Raw genomic sequence first — 22,570 nt, forward strand, 5'->3', positions numbered from 1 at the left:
AAATCCTGGGAATGTGGCTCTGACTGGAATGAATTTGAGTGAACTTTGTAATATAAAAGATGTTCCAAAGAAACTCATGTACATTTTTCCCCAGAATTTGAAAGACCTCCAAAAGTGGTTTCTGAAGATCATAACCCAGTGATAATCTAGCTAATCTCCCATGTGACTGTATCTTGGGCATGTAGCCAAATATCTTGTGCAATTTATCACTTTTCAATCCTTGGAATATTTATCATTGAGAATTTATATCAGGTTTGTCAGGCGCTGCAGTACACTTTGCTCAATTCCTCTGGCTATATTTATTACAAATCCTGCACTTTTCTATCTCTCTAGTTGAGTACAGATTCTTGGAGTGTGCTTCCTCATTTCCTAATTTCTAGGAATTTGTTTGCTAGGAGAAAAAAAGATTCTTATTACCATTTATTGCATGACAAATAGAAAGTTCAGATGTATAGAATGTTCTTTTAGCGCCCTGCTCTTGGTAACGGGGCTCTTGAGTATATATATTTACAAATCTCGAGGTGCATTCTTACATCTATTATATAGGAGCATTATAAGTTCACATTGAAATTTGTGGATGGGGATTAACTTGTAGACTGCAAACTTGCCGAAGATGCCTTCTTGAATTCTGTCCCATCTCTGAGCTTCTTGCTTGCCATCTCTCACTGTGGTTCTCCTGCATTCCCAGTGGGTTTGTAGATGCTGAGATGAAAGGAATAAGAATGAAAAGATGCAAAGCAGTATTTCTACGAAAAAGACATGAATTGAGATCTTTTATAAAAGAGCCTGAGGGTTTGCAAATGTTAAACCTTTTCATGTATGGTCTGTCTGTACCATAGAAAGTTCATGTTTGTGCAGCACTTATAATTATTATTATTATTTATATACTGCGCTTTTCCCAGAATGGCCCAAAGCGCTTACAACAAGAAAAAGAAATTGTTATAACTATAAAAATGAAACCTTACAATCCTAAAAATCTGGTTGGAAAAAAGAAAGGTTTTAAGTCCCTTTTTAAATGAAGCAACAGATGGTGATTGTCTAAGAGTAAAAGGTAAGCGATTCCAATATTTTGAAGCAATTATGGTAAAAGTCCTATCTCCAGCCAGTTTCTTATTACATTCACAACTGGTCATGATTTGAAGTAAATGTGTTCATAACATTTATAGCTCAAAAATAGTGAGCATTTAATGGACGAAAATTTAGTTATAGCTAATAATTAGACCATCGGATTCCTGTATTCAATAAGCAAAGTAATGTCTTCTATTTGTTTTCCTTTCTTTAGTTTACTCTTTGAGATAGAAAATGTATTGATTCTCTATGTTGGCATGTAGGGTTTCAATGCACTAACTACAATATCTTCTTTAAACAAATCTACCAATTAGTGGTTCATTATGGTAAATTGAGCTTTAAGTGTATTGGTTTAGAATTTATTTCTAAAGTAGCATTATAACCATGATTGCGTGGTTTTGATTATCTGGTTATAAAATTTGTCAAAGAAGTACCAGTGAGATAAAATGAATGTTAATTATGACAAATAAGATAACAAGGATTTTTACAATATGAGGGCAAGGATGAAGATGGAAACAGAATGAAAGTGAGAACAGAGATGAGAGGGGAAAAGAGAAAAGGAATGAGAGGATGGAGAGAGGGTGAATGGAAGCGGAGATACTATTACATAAACACTTGAATGTCCATTACTGAAGTCTATAGCTATAGGTGGTAAAAACAAATGAATTTAGCAAGAAATACTGTTTATAAGGAGAAAGATTGAAGATTGATTGATAAGAGATAGGAGAAGAAAGGGGGAAGGACACAGAGTTTGTGGGAAGGAGATGGGGGAAATAGCGCAGTTATAGTAAACAGAGACAAACAGTAATATGATCAACAGAAATGTGTGAGAGAGTAAGGCCTGTCTCACACTATGTCATTTGTTGCGAAGCGATTTTTCAAGAAATTGCATTTTGCATCAAATATGAAAGTTCCAAGAATTAGCATTATTCAATTTAAAGTTTGGCATAATGTTAGGAATACTTAAATCATATTTTTACTTTGCAGCAAGCCGTGTGGCTGTGGTAGGAGTAAAGTCCAAATCGGCTTCCAGTCGCAGCCGATGACAACGTCTTTACAATTTGGATTTGAATTTGTTTTTATTCATTCAGGGAGGCTGGAACTTCCTGGAACTGGACTGAATTTCGATTTCAGTAGTCCCACCACTATTCTGAACGTTGACCTGTAAGATTTTATTTGTTGGAATGTCCATATCAAATGTTATCACAATTTTTTTGAAACTCAATTCATTCCATTTCTTTTGTTGGATCGCAACAAATCGCATAGCATGAGCCAGGCTTGAGGGAAAAGGGATAAGGAAGAAAAAGGGATATGGAGAAGAGATAGGAAAAGAAACATATAAAAGCAATGTGAAAGTAAAGGAAAGATGCATGTTGGAAAAGAAGAGCTCAAGAACATCAGGTAGATTAACAAGATATTTTACAATAAAATTTGAGGGGAAGGGTGGAGAAAATGAGTTTGTAAACTAGAATAGTAGTCTTGTAATAGGTATAAGGGTGAAGCTTTGTAGTCTAATATAGCTTTCTCGTAGGTCTCCATAATGTAACAAGAGTAATAATAATTCATCTATCAATATTTAGCATGTCTAGAGAGACTCCCAAGAGAGACATGATCGTATTTCATTCTTTGATCTCCATGTGAGTGTGAGTAAAGACCTTCATCTTCAGAGGCATCTAGTCTGCATCATAATCTACTTGGCTGCATAATCAAGATCAAACTTAAGATGACAGATGATGACTGTTGTCTATCGAATTGCAGTGCTTTGATTGAAATCAAGGATGATTTATACATTTGTGGCAAGAATGATTAATTACTGAAAGTACATTTAAGTTTTTCAGTAGCTTTTTTAATGTGCAACTGCTCCAAGTAAGATCGCTCCAAGTTAGAATGGAAAATAATCATATTCATCTTTGTGCTACTTGAGATACAGTACACTGTAAAATAGAAAAAAAAATGATGGTGTTGAAAACAACATCAGTCAGTATTCTCTACCTAGCTTTATTCTCCATTACAAAGTGTATGAAGAAGGGTTAACACCCTAGAAGCACATGGGGAGCACTAGCTCATTTTGAACCGATGACGTGAGGTGGATCCTCTATGCTGTATCAATATTTCATGTGCAGGGAGACGACATCCTTTGGGATAGGAAGTTGAAACCGATACTTGTGAATTTGCTCTTCTCCTTGCAGATTCTCTCTTCCATCTATAGGTCAATGAATTCATGACCAAGATCCCGTACCCCCCCCCCCTTTCTTGCTCCTAACACCATACCAATGAAGTGATGATAGTCAGTAGATATTTACAGGCACAGAGCAATGCATAGGGCATTCTATGCATGTACCGCTCCTTGATATCAGAAGCATCACCTTTTGTGGATATCTGCTCATTTTGGTGCAGAAGTCATCCTTTAAAGAGATCACTGGACATTCACTACCAGGATAGAAGAAGATAAATATTCATCAACGACATTGAAACTCAAATCTCACTCAATGCCAATAACACATCAGAAATATGAATACCTTTTAGTGGTATTATTTTTCTTCTCTGCATGCAGGTCAATGAATGCTTTACCTGATATCAAACATGAATATTACAGGAGACCTGGAGATGTTTCATAATACCATTCATGACTTTGTGGATGATTCATACAAAAGACATGATGAACTGCCATGTGCGATACAAAATATTTGTCCCAATTTTGAGTGACATCTTGCATAGAGATCAATTCAAATGCAACTGAAAAAACAAAATGCCACATGAATTTTAACCAATGAAGTACGAGTATTGGGGACTAGCCCTTTGCATTTAAACACAACTCTTTCTGCAATGAATTTATGATGTTATTTCCAAGAATAATCCAAATAAGACTGTTTAAAAATGTATTTTGTACGATTTACATTATTTTCAGTTAAACTTTTGTTTCTTCTTTTCTGTCTATCACCTTACTCAAACATTTGGCTCTTATCTAACAGCTTTCTCATTCCCAGCTTCTAGGTTTTCCATGTAACATTTCTCAACAAAGACAACTTATTTCACCTAATGTAGTTCAAGGTGATTGAGTAACTTATATTGTCCATCTATTATGGAAGTCTTTCGTAACTCCGTGAACAGCATTATGAAACATCTCCATGTACCATGTTTTACCTTGTACTTGACCTTTCAGTGTCATACATTACTAATGACTTGTAAACAAGCTCCCTTTACCCTCTCTCTCCCTCTCTTTCTCTCTGGACTGTTATCATCTGTGACATTGCTCGAGGCAGAAGAAGGAAGATGACTGAGCACCTTTCAGAACAAACCAACCAAGATGAAAAATGAAAAGAATGAAAGGAATATTGCGAGGTGACACACCACAAAAATCAATGTTCTCATGTGTTTATATATGGCCGTGTTTTCTCACATTTTATTGATTTGTGAGATGATTCAGACAACCCCCCCCCCCCCCCCCCCCGCCATTTTAAATCGTCTATCAGGATTCTTGACTTGTCCAATAAGCTGCTATGCATGTACGCCTATCAATGTGTGAGATGTAGCGTAAAGATCACATCACTCATGATCACTGTAAGCTGAGAAGATGGAGGTGGGGTGGAGGTGAGGGGGGTGTTCATATCTCATTAAGATAGAGGCATGCTTTGGATACCCATGTGCAGTCGGGCAGAAATGTCATGTTATCTCAAGACACCCATACCCACTTGTTTGTCTTCTTGATAGATAAGAGAATGAAAGAAGGTAAGGGGAGAATAAATTGATAACAGAAAGAAGGGAAGATGAAGGCCTAAACCAAAAAGGAGAAACTTGACAAGGAAAGGAAAACAGGAGGAGTTGAAGAGCATAAAACATTGCAAATTGCCCCCCCTGTAAAATTAAAGAAGGAAGATGAGGGAATGATATCAAAAGATGGCTGATTACAGAAGAGGAAAATAGAGGAAAAGAAGTTCCAAAAGGGAGAGAGAGTGACTGAACAAGGGAGATAAAGTTGATACAAAGAGAAAGAAGAAATGAGATGGGGTAATTTCAATTTCTGGAGGAGAATAAGAAAAAAAAATGCAATTCACCTCAGAATTTAGATGTTGGGGGATGATATAAAATCCTGAAGTCAAGTTAATGTGCGATGTAATGTAGGTTCTAGAGATACTTCATCTCACTTGCATGAAAGCAAGGTAAAAGGAAGAAATAGAAAATGAAGAAAGACAAAATTGGCAAGTTGAAAAGCAAATTGGGGATGTCAAATAATAAGATGGCGGTGAATGTCATAAGAGAAGCTCTCGTTTTTGTACTATCTTTCCACTTACAGTATCTCAGAGTAGAGTCAAAGTTAAGCAGGGAAAATGACTAGCACATTATCTCGTATTTCTGGCTTTATTTGGTGCTGCATCAACACAGCCTTACCAGACTGACTCAGGAGTGTGGAGATATAGCGTGAGCCGACTTAAAAGATTATCTTCCAAATCCCTTCCTTTCATCTCCCATGATACCCCAATTTAGTAGAGTGCAGTATCACCAAACTCATACCGATTTCACCATAAATTCCTGCAAAGCACTTAGCCCACCGTTAGGTGCACAAAATGCGTATTGATATTTTCTCACATATACTGATATTTCTCATTCCTGCAGTGCTGTATTTTTTTTTCTTCTGACTGTTTTTGTATTTGTGCTATGTAATCTAGTGTAATGATTGAGCATCCAGTCTATGGATTTACATTTTCTCTTCATTTTCATTTTCTCAAATGAATTGAATTGAATTGAATCTTCCTAGATCTTAAAAAGGGAAATTTTCTATTTAAAAGTAGCACTGTATAAGCCAGTTCGTAGTTCCTTTCTGCGCATGATCAAAAGATTATACGCATGATCAGAAGAAGGTCATTTGTACTAAAGTGACATAGTGGTTTAAAGTCTAATGAGATAAGCACCAACTTTGATGTCTTGATTATTCATATATTCTTTTGAATTGTGGTTTTCATTTACATCCACAAAAAACAACAATGCGTCCACGAACGACTGGTATTTCACAGTTTGCCAAGTACATTGTGCGACATGCTATGATATGCATTCAAAGTAGGAATGCAACAAATACCTTCATAAAGTGTTCATTGGTGTGCTATTGTAGTCACCTGGTCGATATTTCATAAAGCTGTTCGTAAGTTAAGAGCGACTTTAAGAACGACTGGTGATCCTTTCTTACACGCTAAACCATCGCCAAGTGAATGTACATCTCACCGCAAGAAGGGATCACCAGTCGTTCTTAAAGTCGCTCTTAACTTACGAACAGCTTTATGAAACACCCACCTGGTCTATTCAATTTCTTCATCCTGCTTAGACCAAAAGCTTCAGTCTCTGTATTTTGGTTGTTCCGCTGAACTACGTTGGCTCACTCACCATACATAGACTGAAGAGGTTGGGGGTCCGTGGCTACAGACAACGTATAGTGAACTAGCGTTTTATAGATCGCGATTTAAAACTGTTTTTTGAGCGAAATTTAATGATATACATTCAGGGAAATACAAATAATTTAAGTAATTGCATACCTTGGACCGGAGTTATTGAAAAAAATCCACTGGATGATTGAGAAATCTGTCATCTAAGCCATTTTCTCCTGACCTGACGGTTTTTCTTGCAAGTTGCCATCTTGAATGACGTCATTATCGTTAATGTCTCGATATATCGCGATTATAACTATTATTGTTTGTTTTCGTGAGTGTATCGTATCGTATTATTGCCTTGTAGGTGTGCTGGTGGAATGCAATATCGATATCACATTCGTATATTGTTGACGCCCTCTCCATTCGTTTGTAAATATTTCATAGTTTGGCTGCCTTAATTTGGATCGATTAGCTGTGCATTTCCCAACTAAACATCGGTAAAGTATAATTTTCATGCATTTTCATCTATATCGTTTAAAGTATTTTAAAATTGAATAATTAAATATTTTCAATATGTAGTTTACATATCCTTAGATTGTAACCTTGATGTGTTATATAACCCCAAACTTTGGACTCTGGTCGGACAAAAGTGCTGGTGTTATAACAAATGGGAGCCCACACGGACACTTTACCGTCGGTGAATGGGGATTACAGTAAAATGTCAGAAATTGTTGAATAAATCCCCAGAAACGACGGTTATTCCTGTCTACATCCTGCTAAGTAAGGCAAGCTTACGTAATATCTTGCTTTGAAATCTGCCTATCATAATGAAAGAAATGAAAGGTCATTTGACCATAATTGTCCATGAAGTAACTACGAACTGGTCTATGGTGTTGTATATTCTCTCCATCTCTTTCTCCAATTTATTGCTTTCTCTCTTGTTCCCCTTCTCTTCTCTCCTCCCCCTCCCCTCTTTCTTTTTCTCACTCCTCTCTTATTTTCAATTATATTAACAATATTTATATAGTGTAAAAGGAAGTGAAAATTGCTTGCCAGCTTTTCACATGCAGTGACGAGTGTGACACTTGCCAACTGTAAATAATTTGTTTTCCGATACAATTAGCCACACCCTATCACTTAAGAGCATAGAATAATGTTGATTTTATATTACTCCTTTCTTGTGAGTTTCAATGAGAAGAGTATGATGGGCTCACTCAGGCATACTTTAAAGGACAGATTAAACATCTTGATCATCATCTTGTGCCTTGAAATAAATTGTTTCTAGATAAATGATGCAATATTAATGCCTCGTTCATAATTCATGTTGTTCATTATCAGACATTGTGAAAATACTTTGAATATTCTGTGTACTTCAGTCTTTCTAACATGTGAATTAAAGATGTAATTTTGAAATTGCTTCTTGCTTTTCTTATACTATTACATCCATAACCAGTCTTGAGCAAACTTTGTTAAATATGTGTGTGGGGGGGAGTTTGTTCTTGATTTAGTTTATGTAAAGCTTCACAAGCTATTTATGATTGTAATTCAAATATGATCGGTCTTCATTTCAATTATATTTCAATTATCATCATGTAATTTGAAAAGATTATGTTTTGGTCATTCATTTATAAATTCACTTCAGTATTCTGTTTACGGTTTTAGAAAGTTAACTGATTGATTTAACCCATCTTTTGCCTGAACAGATTTTTAAAAAGATCAATATATATGATAACATGATGTTTGATATTTGTTTTAAGTTTGTAAGGCTAGACAATGCACAAAACAAGCATATTTTCTAAAAGCCATTACTTTTAATGAGCCCTAAGAGAATTAAGAAAGTCAAAACTGCAACACAACAGAAAAAAGGTGACTCATTAATGGATTACCCTTCTAAAACTTAGCACTTATGAGACATTCCTCCAGAGATTTCTTCTGTCTTGCATGTTCCGTCATTCCCCATCTCATCCCCTTGTTCCTCATCCCATACTCTCTCAACGGAGTCCTCGTGGCTCCACAGCCCATGCCCGCGGAATATGGGTCAGAGCTGCTTAAAAAGTGTTTATTTCTTAGGGTACTTGTATGTTCATCTTCCTTTGATTGAAAGCATGTCATTATTGAACCAGTTCTTGGAGCATTCAGTGAATTTAAGGTGGGCGGGTAAAAGGGTTGTCATTATTGAACCACCTCTTTTGGATTGGAGTCTGTGATGAGATGTGTACATCGAATGTATTTTGAAGTATTGTGTGAAGAAGGAAATGTGAATCATTTTGTTGCAATCATTAAATTCTTTGGAATGGTAAAAGCTGTAAACATTGAGTAAATGAGTGATTTTGGAGAGAGAGAGAGAGAGAGAGAAAGATGGTGGAGAGACAGAATTATGAGGAAAAGAGAATGGAAGAGAAAAATGATTGTGAAAAAAAATAAAAGAAATCATAATGATTTTGATTTGCAGTAGTGAAGGAGACAAAGATAAACACTAATGAAATTCAGACCTTGGAATATTATATTTATAATTACAAAAAGTCTATATGAAACCCTAGAATAGATAAAGACTGAAGATAAATGCTGAATCTACAAGCTAATTGCACTATTGTTGGAGGAGATTGTTTTATGGGGGTTGAGATATATTTTTGAATAGAAGCTGCTTATGAAACACTAGATGAACTAGTTATTTTGAATTAGAAATTACTATTATGGTAACATAAACAATATTATTCATGAAATGTTACGATTAACTGTTGTTTGTTCATTAATGGTGACCTTTAAATATGAGATGATGTTATGATCACAATTAAGTGACAACTTGTGAAATATGAATATAAACTTTATGAGGTCATAAGCATGTGGGCCAGAATTAATATTTACAATTTTATCAATTCGGCCAGCTAAAATAATTGCTAAGCCAATTAGAATTCTAGCAAATATTAGTGACCATCAAATTGGGCAATCTTGACCAATATTTTTGATAAATACAAATAGTAGTATTCACCATCATATTTGAGATAAGATATTGTAATTTTGAATTTCTCTCGTTATTTTCAATATGCTGAACCAGATACTAAAACATTCATTCTGACTGAAAAAATTGTTTAACCTGTATTTCTTATCAATAACCAAAATTTATGACAACATGCATATTACAAGGTAAAATAAACATGTGACTGCATAGGTATGCTCTTTAACACAGAAAAATCTGTCTTTTCAAATTGAAGGTTATGGTGTTGTTACTTACACATGTCCTTTGACGTCATTTCTCAGAATTCTTCACACCATATTATGCTTTGAGAATGTAGTGAGATAGAAATAACTTTGATTGAATACAATATTGTCAAATTTGACGTCTTCACGGCATACAAAGGAAATGTTCTTTGGTATTCACAATTGTCTGAGCAGTATCCTTAGTTATATTTATCCCTTCTTGTAAATACTTTCTACTAAAGAAATTAAATCTCATTTAGTTGCAAGACTGGCAGTGCAGAAATTATCAATTTCAATAAAGATCATCTCTTTGGCAACTGAGCAATGAAGTGAATTGTTATTTTGTTTTAATGGCAGTATGATGTTTTTTTATTTTCTAAACTACTTTTGTTTTTACAGATCATGTGAAGACTCTTTAGGAACATTGTCCTCTGGCTCGAGTGAGAGATTGTGGCGTGATAGTGATCCTGGGAATAGGAAGATTGCAATTAGAATGCGAGGTAACGCGTCGGTTACGAGCACCACCGTTTGCATTACAGACGGAGAGCATCATTCGTGATGAGTATCATGCTTTGCAACGCAGAGTCACGTACCAGTATCAGGACTTGTTTGGAGAACACAAAGAGTATATATACTTTGAGAATGGTGTAAACCTGCCAGGCCGTGGCAATGCAGTGTGGGAAGGCGTGATCATCGAGGATGCTGATGACTTGTTTCCTGATAAAAAGCAAAGGAGATAGTTGCACGAAGGAGAGAAGAAGAATGGGGATGTAATCTACAAGCACAGCTTCTTGTAAATTCACTTTCCTTTTCCTCTTGGACAAAGACAAATGAATTCATGTGAGAGAACATTTTCATCTTCACACCAACATGCCATCGATATTATGTAGGGGTTGTCATGGCAACATTCTTCAGCGAAGTGAAATCTAAGAGAAAATTTGCTTGACTAATTGAAGATGATATTTAGGAGACAGCAAAAGAATCAAAAGATGGAATTAGACAGCTGAATTGACAGCAGAGACTGATAAACTGATGTTTGATTTGAGACTGATGAAAATAGGATTTATCCAATTTTATATGATAAAACTTCAGAATGAGATAAAGCATTTTTATTGAGGTTATTAGCAAGTTGTGACCTAGTGCTACATGATGGAATCATGAGATGACAGCATCCTCATCCTTTGCAATGACTTAATAGCACACTTAGCATTGCTGTCGTCACACGTCCTAATAGCGTGCCAAGTTTTATCAACTGGCTAGCACACATACACCACTCAGTCAGTCAGATAGCGAGCGTGAATCAAAGTGGGCAGTGTGCAACTCACAGAGACACAAGCGTCGCACGGATGCTATTCTCCTTCATGTGCGTTCAAAGGCAGGCGTCTTGAAGGAAGCATCGGTTGCCATCGACGACGACGTTCATCATCTTCCCGCGAACCCTGGGGGTGATATGGATGACATGTGATAGCTGCGAGCCAGGCCACATGAAGCTCTTTGAACTTGACTTCAGCATCATGCGTGAACCTTGTGCTTGTCAGCTAGCCTTTCATTCCCTCAGTTGATTACTACTGGTTGGATATAAAGACATTTTATCACTGGCCTCTGGGTGATAAGGTGGGTATATACCTACTCTCTCTAATTGCTTGGCTCAAGTCATTCTGTTTATTTGTTGACAGTTGTGATAACCTGGTAATAACTTCACTAAAAGGTGTCTTCAGGAACTTGTATATACAGCTAGCATCTTTAATGGATGTGTTCTGCTTTTGATTGGGGGGATATTTAAAAGGTACAATTCAAGTTCTAGTTCTAGCCTATTAATCCTCAAGGCTTATAAAACTATTGTAAAGGATTTCTTAACCCATATTGTGCTAATTCTTTCACTTTTTATTGAGGGCGTGACACGATTGATATTATGGGCTGTGTCTAAAAAGTGTCTTCAAAATGTTTGGCAACTATGCTATCTTTAATTGGTTCGTTTATACAAGTGAGAGGATTATTTCAAACTGATATTTGAAATTTCCTTCTGTTAGTGGCCGAAGCTGATACATACAGTATATAGGTTATTTAAGAATTTTTTTTTTCTGTCTTTTTAGTTTTTTTTGAAGGGGGAATTGGATGTGGGGCTGACAGGTTGGTTTTGATGGACTGTCTGAAAAATGTATCCAGGTTTCTTAGCAGCCAGGGGCAACATCAGGGTATTTTAATAGAGAGGGGGAGGGGCAAAACCACCAAAGGTTGCTTCATTTTTTTATTACATAGTAGGGGCATTATGGAGTAAGATACCATGGCCTTTTTTTTCATGCTCTTCTTTGTTTATGGTTTTTCTTCACTTCTCAGAAATTTATAGGGGTTGTCACCCTGCCCCCCCCCCCCATCACACATAGCACTAGCCTTTATTGTTGTTTCCTGTTTTACAGGGATTGTGAGTGTGGTTATAATGTAGATGTTGCCCCACTTATGTGCTTTTACTATTCCTACAGTGACAAAATATGGCTATGGTTTGGGTGTCTAAAATGTTTTTGTTTTTTCACTATTCAGAACTTTATAGGGGTTGTCACCCTGCCCCCCCCCCCACCACACAAAGCACTAGCCTTTATTGTTGTTTCCTGTTTTACAGGGATTGTGAGTGTGGTTATAATGTAGATGTTGCCCCACTTATGTGCTTTTACTATTCCTACAGTGACAAAATATGGCTATGGTTTGGGTGTCTAAAATGTTTCTTTAATTAGCTATCACTTCCCATTTTATTCATATTTTTGCTTTAAATACTGGAAATATTTATCTCCATTTACATTATCTAAAAACTAGTAGTCAACTAGTACTTTTGGCTATACCTGGTATTCACTGCATTAAAGAAAAAAGAAAATAGAATTGAAAATGGCTAAAAGCCTGCCAAAAGACTAGACCCACAGTGTGATGCTTACATTTGTTTATTGAAATGATCATTATATAAATGATGTGTTGTATTTGCTAGGAGTAGTAGTAGCAGCAGTGGGAGTAGTAATAGTAGTAGTAGCAGAAGTAGTAACAGTAGCACAAGAAGCAGCAGTAGTATAGTAGTAGTAGTAGTAGTAGTAGTAGTAGTAGTAGTAGTAGTAGTAGTAGTAGTAGTAGTAGTAGCATTATCATCAATAGTTGTTATGAAAATGATAGTAAAATACATGAATAATGCAAAAGTCAACAAAAGTAACTATGATGAAATAATGCTTGCATTGTACTTTTATTCACATGTTTATTTTCATTATAGGCTTGAGACTTGATATTCATGAAGGAACTGTATAACATATTTACAAAATGCTCTCAAACCATGTGAATTACTGGAATTGTATTATTAAATATTTGGAACTTAATTGCACTATATTCTTTTTTTTTCTTTTGGACATCATTATATATAACATCTATTCAAACTGTATACACTGGTTGGGAACTTATATCATCTAACTAGATTTATATGGAAACGAGGATAAACAAATTGAAGAATTATACATGTTTTGTATATAAAATTTATTTAATATGTGTAATACTTTTCCCATGCAGTAAAATCTCAGTCATTCCCGTGCAATTAATTCACTGGTTCTTTTCTAAATCACTCGTCGTTAGGAAAAGATTGTGTAAACTTTCTCCAATCTCCATACGATTTCCGATAAGCATTAAAAAAAAAAAATCCCCAGTATGTAGATATAACAATGTGCATCAGAATTTGTGGAATTCTGAGCTGTAAATATCTTCAATTCAGGAACTCGTGTAGATGTATGCAAATGATTTAGAATGCTGAGAATAAGAATTGCATCAACTCCTGTTGTTAATTTGATTTATACATCACGCACCAATCTCTCTTCCTCTGCCCTGGTTAAAGCCTAAAAGAAAGTCGGCTTGAATTCAACCGTGTCGCATGTAATGCTATTACACCCCTATCTTCACTCTCCATTGTTATTCCACTTGCTGTAAATCAAATTGATAGGGAATATTCATAATATATTTCACAAGGGGTTTGATACATACCACGGTACCATGCGAGAATGGTCGCATCATTTTCACCAAATGGAAGTCGAGACGACTCTCAAGGTCACTATTTTTTTGTTAAATGTCATTAAAGCTCTCTGAAGTTCCATCCCTGATGATGCATTTCTCGCTTCCTGCTTTTCTCTAAATCAGATTCCAACTTCAGACAATCTTCGCCTTGCTGAGAAAATGACACCAACGTCAAGAATGTCTACCGTTCCCATGGAAACCACATTATCTGCTGAATCAGGTGAGTCTGAGGGTCGCCCATCATTTGAAGTAAGATAGACAGCTTGTCATTTAGCCCATTTTTCCATTCTATTCTCTTCCGGTATCTGTCTGTCTTTTGTTTTCTCTCCTATTAATTTTCTCCTCAATTATCCCCTGTATTATTTCTATTCCACTTTGTGTCCCTGGTATGTGAAATTAGGAAATCAAGTGTTATTAGCATATGATTTGATTACCTATAGTTAGCTATTCAAGTCTGATTTTTTTTTCTTTTTTGACTCTCCTGTATAGTAGAGCGAGACTACAGGCGCCGCTTTCCCGACGGCGTCAACATCAAATCTTAACCTAAGGTTAAGTTTTTGAAATGACATCAGAACTTAGAAAGTATATAGACCTAGTTCATGAAACTTTGACATAAGGGTTATCAAGTATTAGTTAATATCCTGCCATGGTTTCAACTTTCAAGTCACAAGACCAAAGTCAAAGGTAATTTCGGTCAATGAACTTAGACCATGTTTGAGGAATCAATATTGAAAATCTTAACCTGGGATTAAGTTTTTGAAATGTCATCATAACTAAGAAAGTATATGGACCTAGTTCACACAAGGGTAATGAAGTATTACCTAACATCTTGCTTGAGTTTCAGGTCACATGACCAAGATCAAAGGTCATTAAGGGTCAATGAACTTTGGGCATGTTAGGGGTATTTGTCAAATTTCCATGGTAACTTTAATATTTTATGGAGCTAGTTCATAAAACTTGGACATAAGAGTAATCAAGTATCACCGAACATCCTATGCAAGATTTTTGTCACATGACGAAGGTCCGAGGTCATTGAGGGTCAATGAACTTTGGCTATGTTGGGGGTATTTGTTGAATTACCTTCATGACTTTGAAAGTTTATGGATCTAGTTCATAAAACTTAGACATAAGGGTAATCAAGGATACATGATTGATTTACATGCATCTTAGATCACATGATCATGGTCTAAGGTCATTTTGGGTCAATGGACATAGTATTTCATTATCATATGAATGTTTTCTTTTGTGAATAATCATTCAATAGCTGTTTTTACAATTAGCACTCCTGCTGTATCGAATCGCGTAATGCAGGCAAGACTGCCAGAGGCATTCCACTTGTGTACATCTTTTTATCTGTCACCTGGTACACTTTTATTCTTGTATTTGATATTATTTTGGTTGTTCTGAATTCTACCTGAATGGACATCAGTGATGACTACACAAGATGACACCAAACAAGAGAATAAAAACTATCAAATTATCAGTCTCATAAATCACTCCCTTTCTCTTCTTCACCGTTTAATTTCTCCAACATTTAAAAACAAATTGATTATATATATATTACAAGAGTTTTGTGGTAGTTTTGAATCATCTATTTCTCTTCTTGACTAATTTGTCACATTATTGTATTATTACTGTTATTATTATTTTATTTTGTGTGTGTGTGGGAGGAGGGATGTTATGCCTCTCTTCCTGTTTCCTCATTTTGCTTTCTTCAAAACCTGTTCCTTCCCATAACCTCTCATTCTTCCCTCTCTATCTCATTTTGACAGTATCGATCGTTCAATTTTTTATGACAATTTCAGATTGTGTTTTTTCAGCCTCCAATATCGATCAAGAAACTTACATGGGCAATCACCTGAAAAAGATGTGCCAAAGAAAATCAGGTTTTGTGGTTTGTGGACTGAAGCTTCTAGTGTTGCTAAACAGGATAGCTAGGGTGATGTCTTGTCTTTCTGTTGATGCCCACAATCAAATATGCACAAGAAAAACATCTTATGATACTCAAAATAACTGTCCAACAGAATAAGCTGTCCAACTCAAGAAAGAAGTTTGAGATGAGAAGAAATGATTGTCACTTATTGAGCTTGATGAGATATCACTGTTTTTTTTTCTTACTTCATGGAGGTTATAGTCATGCAGTCTCTGTGTTGATGTACTCCTATGTTTTGTGTTCTTATTTTGGTGGTTGATGACAAAGGTATGAAAGAGCGGGCTGTATTGTGCATCATTCCTTTTGAGCTTGACAATGGAAATTCACCAACATCCAAACAATTTCAGCAGGGTTTTTCTCCAGGAATAGACGATAAGATTGATAATGGGATCAAAAGTGAGACTGGATGTCATAATCTGTTTAGGTTATTCCATCAGGAGAGTGGAGACCCCAGCTGTTCTGTAATTTCACACTTGAAGGAGCAAGTTATATGTTTGGTAGTAGACTAGCACAAAATGGTGCCTGTTTACCACCCCGCTGCGTTAGTGATAGGGGTGCAGTGTGGGGAACACGGGCAGCAATTCATTAAGCTCTAATTGACATCAAGGAATCTTTCACACACCTCTACCCGAACCTGTTAAGAGTGATCAATGTAGTTCAATCTTAACTATGGAAAGCCATCAACATCATAATTTGTCATGAAAAATGCACACATGTACATGTCTATGCATAGCGGTGTCTATATAGATGACGTACTCTTTCTGTACATGTCATCAGTTCGACCAGTCATGTTTTTCTGTTTACAAAGGGAAATTGCGTATGCCTTCTAGATGACCATTTATGTTGTTAGTAGTCTTCTGAAGTTCAGATTGATCTTTAGAATAGAGTACATAGGTCAATTACTGAACCGAAAAAGTTTATTTATGATCAGTCCTAATAGTATGCTTATCCAGGTAGCACTAATGTTATAATGGGTACTCGCTTCGGTATAAATGCAGAATGTTAGTATATTACACATACACATGAATATGTGATGAAAATATATAGAAGGCAGAATCCGGCCGTATGTTGCTGCCCTCTACGTTCGGTCATAATATAATGATCACGGTGATTCATCAAATCCAAAATGGCGGATATTCGGAAGTCGTCGACTGCTCAAAACGATGTCTGAAAAGTCCCCAAATCAGCGATAAAATCCCATTTAACAATAAAATAATGCTAATAATATGAAAGGTGAGAATATATTCATGTTGATTATGTTTCCCTAAATATTTTATGAGCTCGAATCTCTTCGATTAATATGGATTTTAAAGCGATGTTAGTACATTGGTAGATGCAAATTTTGAGCAGCGCTAGCATTTTGACATCGCTACTCGTTGCGTATTGGTTTTCTATGTAAACGGAATTGTCAATTTTTCTTGTACACAAAGTCTATGGGGAAACGGAATTTCCGTTTTCAGACATGCTGAAACGGAATTTGAGATTTTCTGAAACGGAAAAGGCAATTTTTAGAAACGGAAAATCACTTTCCATATAGTTTAAGTTCCAATGTCCATATATGAAGAAGAACAAGTTCACATTGAGTTTGTATTCTAAAAATCGTATACATCCTCAAAGTGAACATCGTTTATGATATGACATTTATATAGTGCACTCAAGTAAATTAAGAATGTCATCATACTATTTTTAAACTCAGCTGGAGATGATTGTTCTGAAGTGGATCTTAATGCCAGGTGACATTGAATATGACAGATGAAATTGAATTACAAGGAAATGAAATGGGGAACTATATTTTGGCTTGTCTGGTTATCAGTATTAATATATGTTTTAATTAACACAAGTAGAAAGCAAACTCTTAACAAACTCCAGATCCCCCTTACAAATATTAACATCATGTGCACCAGTGAAGCCCAACCTTTTCCCCTCAAAATTTTCTACAAAACACATTTTCTAATCAAACTTCTTTATCGGTCACATGTGATTCTGAAATAATTTTTTTTTCAGTATTCAGGATTTCTTTTTATTGTTCCCCCAGCTTAGTTCTGACATTTCCTCTGAATTTACAAATTTATTCTTAAGACATGTTGATGTCGTGTTATTTGGATGGTGTTTACCCATATAAAAACAGAATGCCATCCGATAGCCACCGGATAGTCATCCGATCAGATAGCATTTACACAGTTGTTTGGCAGCTATCAGCAATCATCAGCTACCGGATGTCTTCTTGATAGTTTCTTTCCCAGTTATCACCATGACATTGGCTAGCCGATGGCCACTTGATAACTATTAGAAACACATCATCAAACTCAATTTTTGAAACAGTGTCTCACTCAACCATCAGGAAGACATCAGCCAATGGATGTCTTCCTGGTGGCTAAGCTGTAGGTATATTCCTCAATTCACAGAATTCAGAAAACAAAAACACTGCCTGGCTCATAAAATTACACCCACCTACCCCCCATCTGAATGTCACCATGATAATACTAGGCATTTGCTTAGATCCAGTAAACACCTTTTGTTACAATAAAAACAAAACAACCTATTTACAACACTACCTTGAAAATCTCGCCTGGAAATCTGACATTTAGCCAATGATGGGAGTACCAAGTCCCCTCGAGTATCGACTTTCATTTTTAAAGAATCGTGTGGGATGCTATTACTTTCAGCAGTCATATATTGCTATCTTGCAGCTCTGTGTGATAAATATAAGCTTAAATAAAACATCATTCCTCTGTGAGAGGTGTTAAGGGACTTTGGAGTAACCTGTTAGTCCCACATGCAAAGAATGCTGCCCTTTGATGGCTATCTTTGAAATGAAAGATGTTCTTTCAAGTCAGCTAGCTAGGGAGTGGGTAGTTTTACCTGCTATATCAATCTCAGTTGTATACATTGAAGTAAAAAGTAGGTGCAATATTTATCGAATTGATTTCATGATAATATATATTCCAAGCACCTGGAAGTCGAAATTATATAAAGTAAAAAACAAAATTAGATCTCTTAACATTACGCTATGTAATATTATTATAGATAATCCAAAAACATTACTTAGTACTCTATTAAAATATGTTAGTAGTAATCCCCGAATAGTATTTTTTATCTTTATATGATTTTTATTAGAAGTACTTCACATAAACACAAATGAACATCAAATATGTACATTACAAAAAACAAAGAAAGGAAAAAACAAATGAAATATAACAGGTGCCAAGTGCATATACCTGAATATCTTCTCCTAGAAAAATATTTCAAACACAACTGCATTCAATAACTGGATGTCATAACATCTAAATTCTTTTTTTTTAAGTGGCCAATGAATTATGAAAATGAAGTATGCAGAATTTTCACATTAACATATATGCCTATTTTCCTGGTTGTTTTTTTCATGAAATAAATTAATTTCAACTTAACCCAGAACAAATCAAAAGATGGAAAATGTTTAAATGTCTGCATGTATGTTTCATTTTTTTTTACCTAAAACCAAACATAGACTCAATAGAAATGTGTATGAACTTCCAACTAATATACCAAACAAAATGCCTCTTCCTTTACTTGTAGGTTAATATCTCAATTTGTATGCCACCATTTCAGAAATTCTTCCCAAATATATTAACTTATTCATAAATGATTATGCTATATAATGACATTTACTCTTGCAAAACCCCTCCCCTTTAGAAAAAAATATGCCTTGTGTAACATGGCCTAGAGTTGTACAGCATTTTAAATGACTATCTTCATGAGATGTGAAACAAGTGAGCCAGGGGTGTATCTCATGAGCCCTTGTTTTCTCAGCCAATCAGATGCAAGTATTTAGGAGCTTTTAAAACTCGTCCATTAAGATCAGTAACAGATAACTTCATGGACTGCTCCCCAGACTTTTCAGCTATCTTGGAGATGCACAAGGGACCTTTTACAGAAAGAGATGTGATCAAACGAAGCTCATATTTCATTGATTTATATCCAATCGAACATGTGCATTTGGGACCTGTGTAAGTGTGTATGATATTCATTTTGTTTCTTTATCAATGGGCCTCAGGTCATTCAGGTTCAAACATTAGGGAGACATCTTTGTCATCCCGTCTTACAGAAGAAATCTTGCCCTAATCCTTGAAATACAGTCCCTTGGGCGGTTTTAACAAAAAAATCAAAGTGACGTATCTTGGCACTGTCATTCCAAATTTTGTGCAATATTAAACACATCATTGCTTTGGCCAAATCATACTCGGGAGAGTCCTGCTACTGCATGGTCTTCATTTACATTCTCTTTCAATTGTGTGTATCCACATGACTTAAAGTCACACATAACTATTTATAAAAGATGAATAAGTAACTCATCAATCATTGGTATAAGCATTAAATACATTTTGCTCTTTCAGCCTTTGATGTTTCTTGAAGCAAAGAATTATCTAAGGAAATTGTCTATGTGTTCTGTCTTGGCTTTTTGAAGGTGAACAAGTAATTCAGAATGAGAGCTTAGCGTTTTAGCTTCGAACGAATATGCAAAAATGCCTTATGAATGTGAAAAAGGGAATGAATTATTTTGGAATAATGGTTGTTCACAAATTTTATTCGCCATTTCTATGCATGAAGTCAGTTGAAGTTTATTCCATTAAAAAAAATATATATTCTTGCAAATTACTGAAAATATTCCTCACGAAAAGATGTGAATGGGATTTTGAATATGCAATAGGAAATATCATGGATCTCTCCCTTTTTATTCTCTAGGATTTAAACCAAAAGTGAATTTCAAATCTACATCTTAGACAAAATAAATTTGTAAGAAATATTCAAAATCCTCTTGTGTTTGCTTTTCTTTCATGGTGGAACCGATTTAGATCTACAAAATTAACAATTGTAGACTTCTTGACGTATCCTTCACATGTATATCATGTAATTGTGTTGAATGTGAATTGAAAATTTATTGACTTCCCCTTTTTAGTTCACCACGTTGTTACTTAATAATGAATTCAGCACACATCAGCAGAAAAGCAGCTGAAAATAATTGTCTGCATCAATGTTACTTCTTTAGTGCAGTAAGTTTTATCAGCATACATTTGGTATGTGATGCTTAATCACATTGGGGTGTGGTGATTCCTATTAGGAATCTCTGTTTGTCCCTTCTATCCCTCCCCACCTTGCCTTCTCTCCCTCTCTTTCCTCTTCATCTCCCTGCTCTCTTCCCATCACCCTCTCTCTCTCTTTCTGTTCATTCTTTCTCCTCCCCTCTCTCCCCTTCTGCCCCCTTTCCCTCTATATTTCACACTCTCTCTTCCTTCCTCTCGCATCCTCCCCTTATTCCTCTCCCTCTCTCTCTCTCTCTCTCTCTCTCCTTCCTTTCTCTTTTTCCACCCTCCCTTTCTCTTTCTCTCCAATAAAGTCCAGAACTAGATGCTATCTCCTATCCATATTGATCAAGTACTGGTGCAAATAGACATAGGTGCTTGGCAATACTCTCCCCAACTTATTGTTGTCCGGACTTGTTAAAAATGTACCCCGCTTGATACATACATAGGTCCTACAATGTAGCGTTGCACTTTCTCATTTTGATCTTGTCTTTGCCAGAAAATGTTGTACTTGAATTTAGAAAACATGGTTTTGAATGCAGAGGCATGGCATAGTAATGATAATGCCTGATCTTCGAATAAACCTTTTTTTAAAGAATTGTATTGAATTGAAGTTTGATTTCAAAGTTCATATGTTCATCCCTTCCCTACCGTGAATTTCCCCTTTCCAGGTTTACATCTTCGGCCAACTCCTTTACCTCTTCAGTTAATTCACATCTTCCTCTATCTCCCTTAATTCCCTCAAACCCCCCCCCTTCCACATCACCCTGTGCCTCCCCCCCCCCCCCTCAATGCTCCAATCCTTGCAGTCAATGGCCCATATTCTGAAGTCGGGTTTAACTTAAACTCAGGTTTAAAGTTGTTGTTTAAGTATGGATAGCCAAGTGCTACATAATCACTAACAGTAGAGATATCATACCGCAGCTCATTCGGCTCTCAAATCATTCATAGGAATTCATGTGAAGGAAGTATAAATAGATGATTGTCTTCACCATCGATGAATCAGGAAAGAGCACAGTAAGCATAAGAAACATACAACTTAATAAAAATTTTGATACTTTTGGCTTCGCATACTTAAACCACAACTGTGTTTAAGTTAAACCCGACTTCAGAATACGGGCCACTGTATCTACCTCTTCCAGTCTCCCTATGCCCACTCTGTCTGTCTTATCCCTCCCCCCCCCCCGCCCTTCTGCTCCTGCATGTTCACTTTCATCTGCAGTCTCCTCATCATTTACCCTCCTAATCTAACTCTACTCTTCTACTGCTCTTCCCAATCTTTTCTCCTCCCTCATCTCTTATATGATGCATATTGTAAACTAATTTGGTCATCCAGTCCAGAATACAATGCAACAAAACATTGACATTAATGATCCACAATGAATATTAATTCCCCAGCAGGGCATCGTTTTCCCCCACAAGTTAGGCTTCAGTATCATAGGGGGAAGTCATAAATCTCTGCTATCCGTTCAATCATTTTAAGGATTATGATTGCTATAAATATATGGTTAATGTGTTTTCAGCTTGCTTGCCAGACGCACTGGCTGAATATGTATATTAAATATGTATAATGTATTTGATCTGTACCTTTTTAAAGGTATACTGCAGTATAGTTCTGAATTTTTTCATTCTTTCTCATCCCCCTCTGTTTCCCTCTCATTCTTTACCTGTGATTGTATGCTAATTTTTGGCTTTTCCTTTGTAGTCTGATTTTTTTCTTTTTAGTGTCCGATCTCCTTGATTACTAATTACTTGATTATTTTAAGGAACCTGCAGACATTTCAAGCTCTGCTTTTTGTGCAGGTTCCTTCATATTTCACTTTACTTACTGCCATCTTTTGTATTTTGTATTTTATCAAATTTATTTCTTGTATTATTTTATTATGTTGCTATCTTGTGAAGTATGGAAAATAAATTCA

The 22,570-nt window shown here is 35.8% G+C and overlaps 1 protein-coding gene across 2 annotated transcripts in view; it reads left to right on the forward strand.

Moving 5' to 3' along the window:
- Positions 1–22,570, forward strand: part of LOC121415556 — a 47,361-nt gene that overhangs the window by 19,324 nt on the left and 5,467 nt on the right. For both annotated transcript variants that reach the window (XM_041608809.1, XM_041608810.1), the window contains exons 2-3: positions 10,026–11,240; positions 13,782–13,878. In XM_041608809.1, coding sequence (XP_041464743.1) covers positions 13,818–13,878 — 61 coding nt within the window. In that variant the 5' untranslated portion in view covers positions 10,026–11,240; positions 13,782–13,817. The remainder of the gene's footprint in view (positions 1–10,025; positions 11,241–13,781; positions 13,879–22,570) is intronic.

The sequence above is a fragment of the Lytechinus variegatus genome, chromosome 5 (genome assembly GCF_018143015.1).
Source record: "Lytechinus variegatus isolate NC3 chromosome 5, Lvar_3.0, whole genome shotgun sequence".
NCBI classification, from domain to species: domain Eukaryota; kingdom Metazoa; phylum Echinodermata; class Echinoidea; order Temnopleuroida; family Toxopneustidae; genus Lytechinus; species Lytechinus variegatus.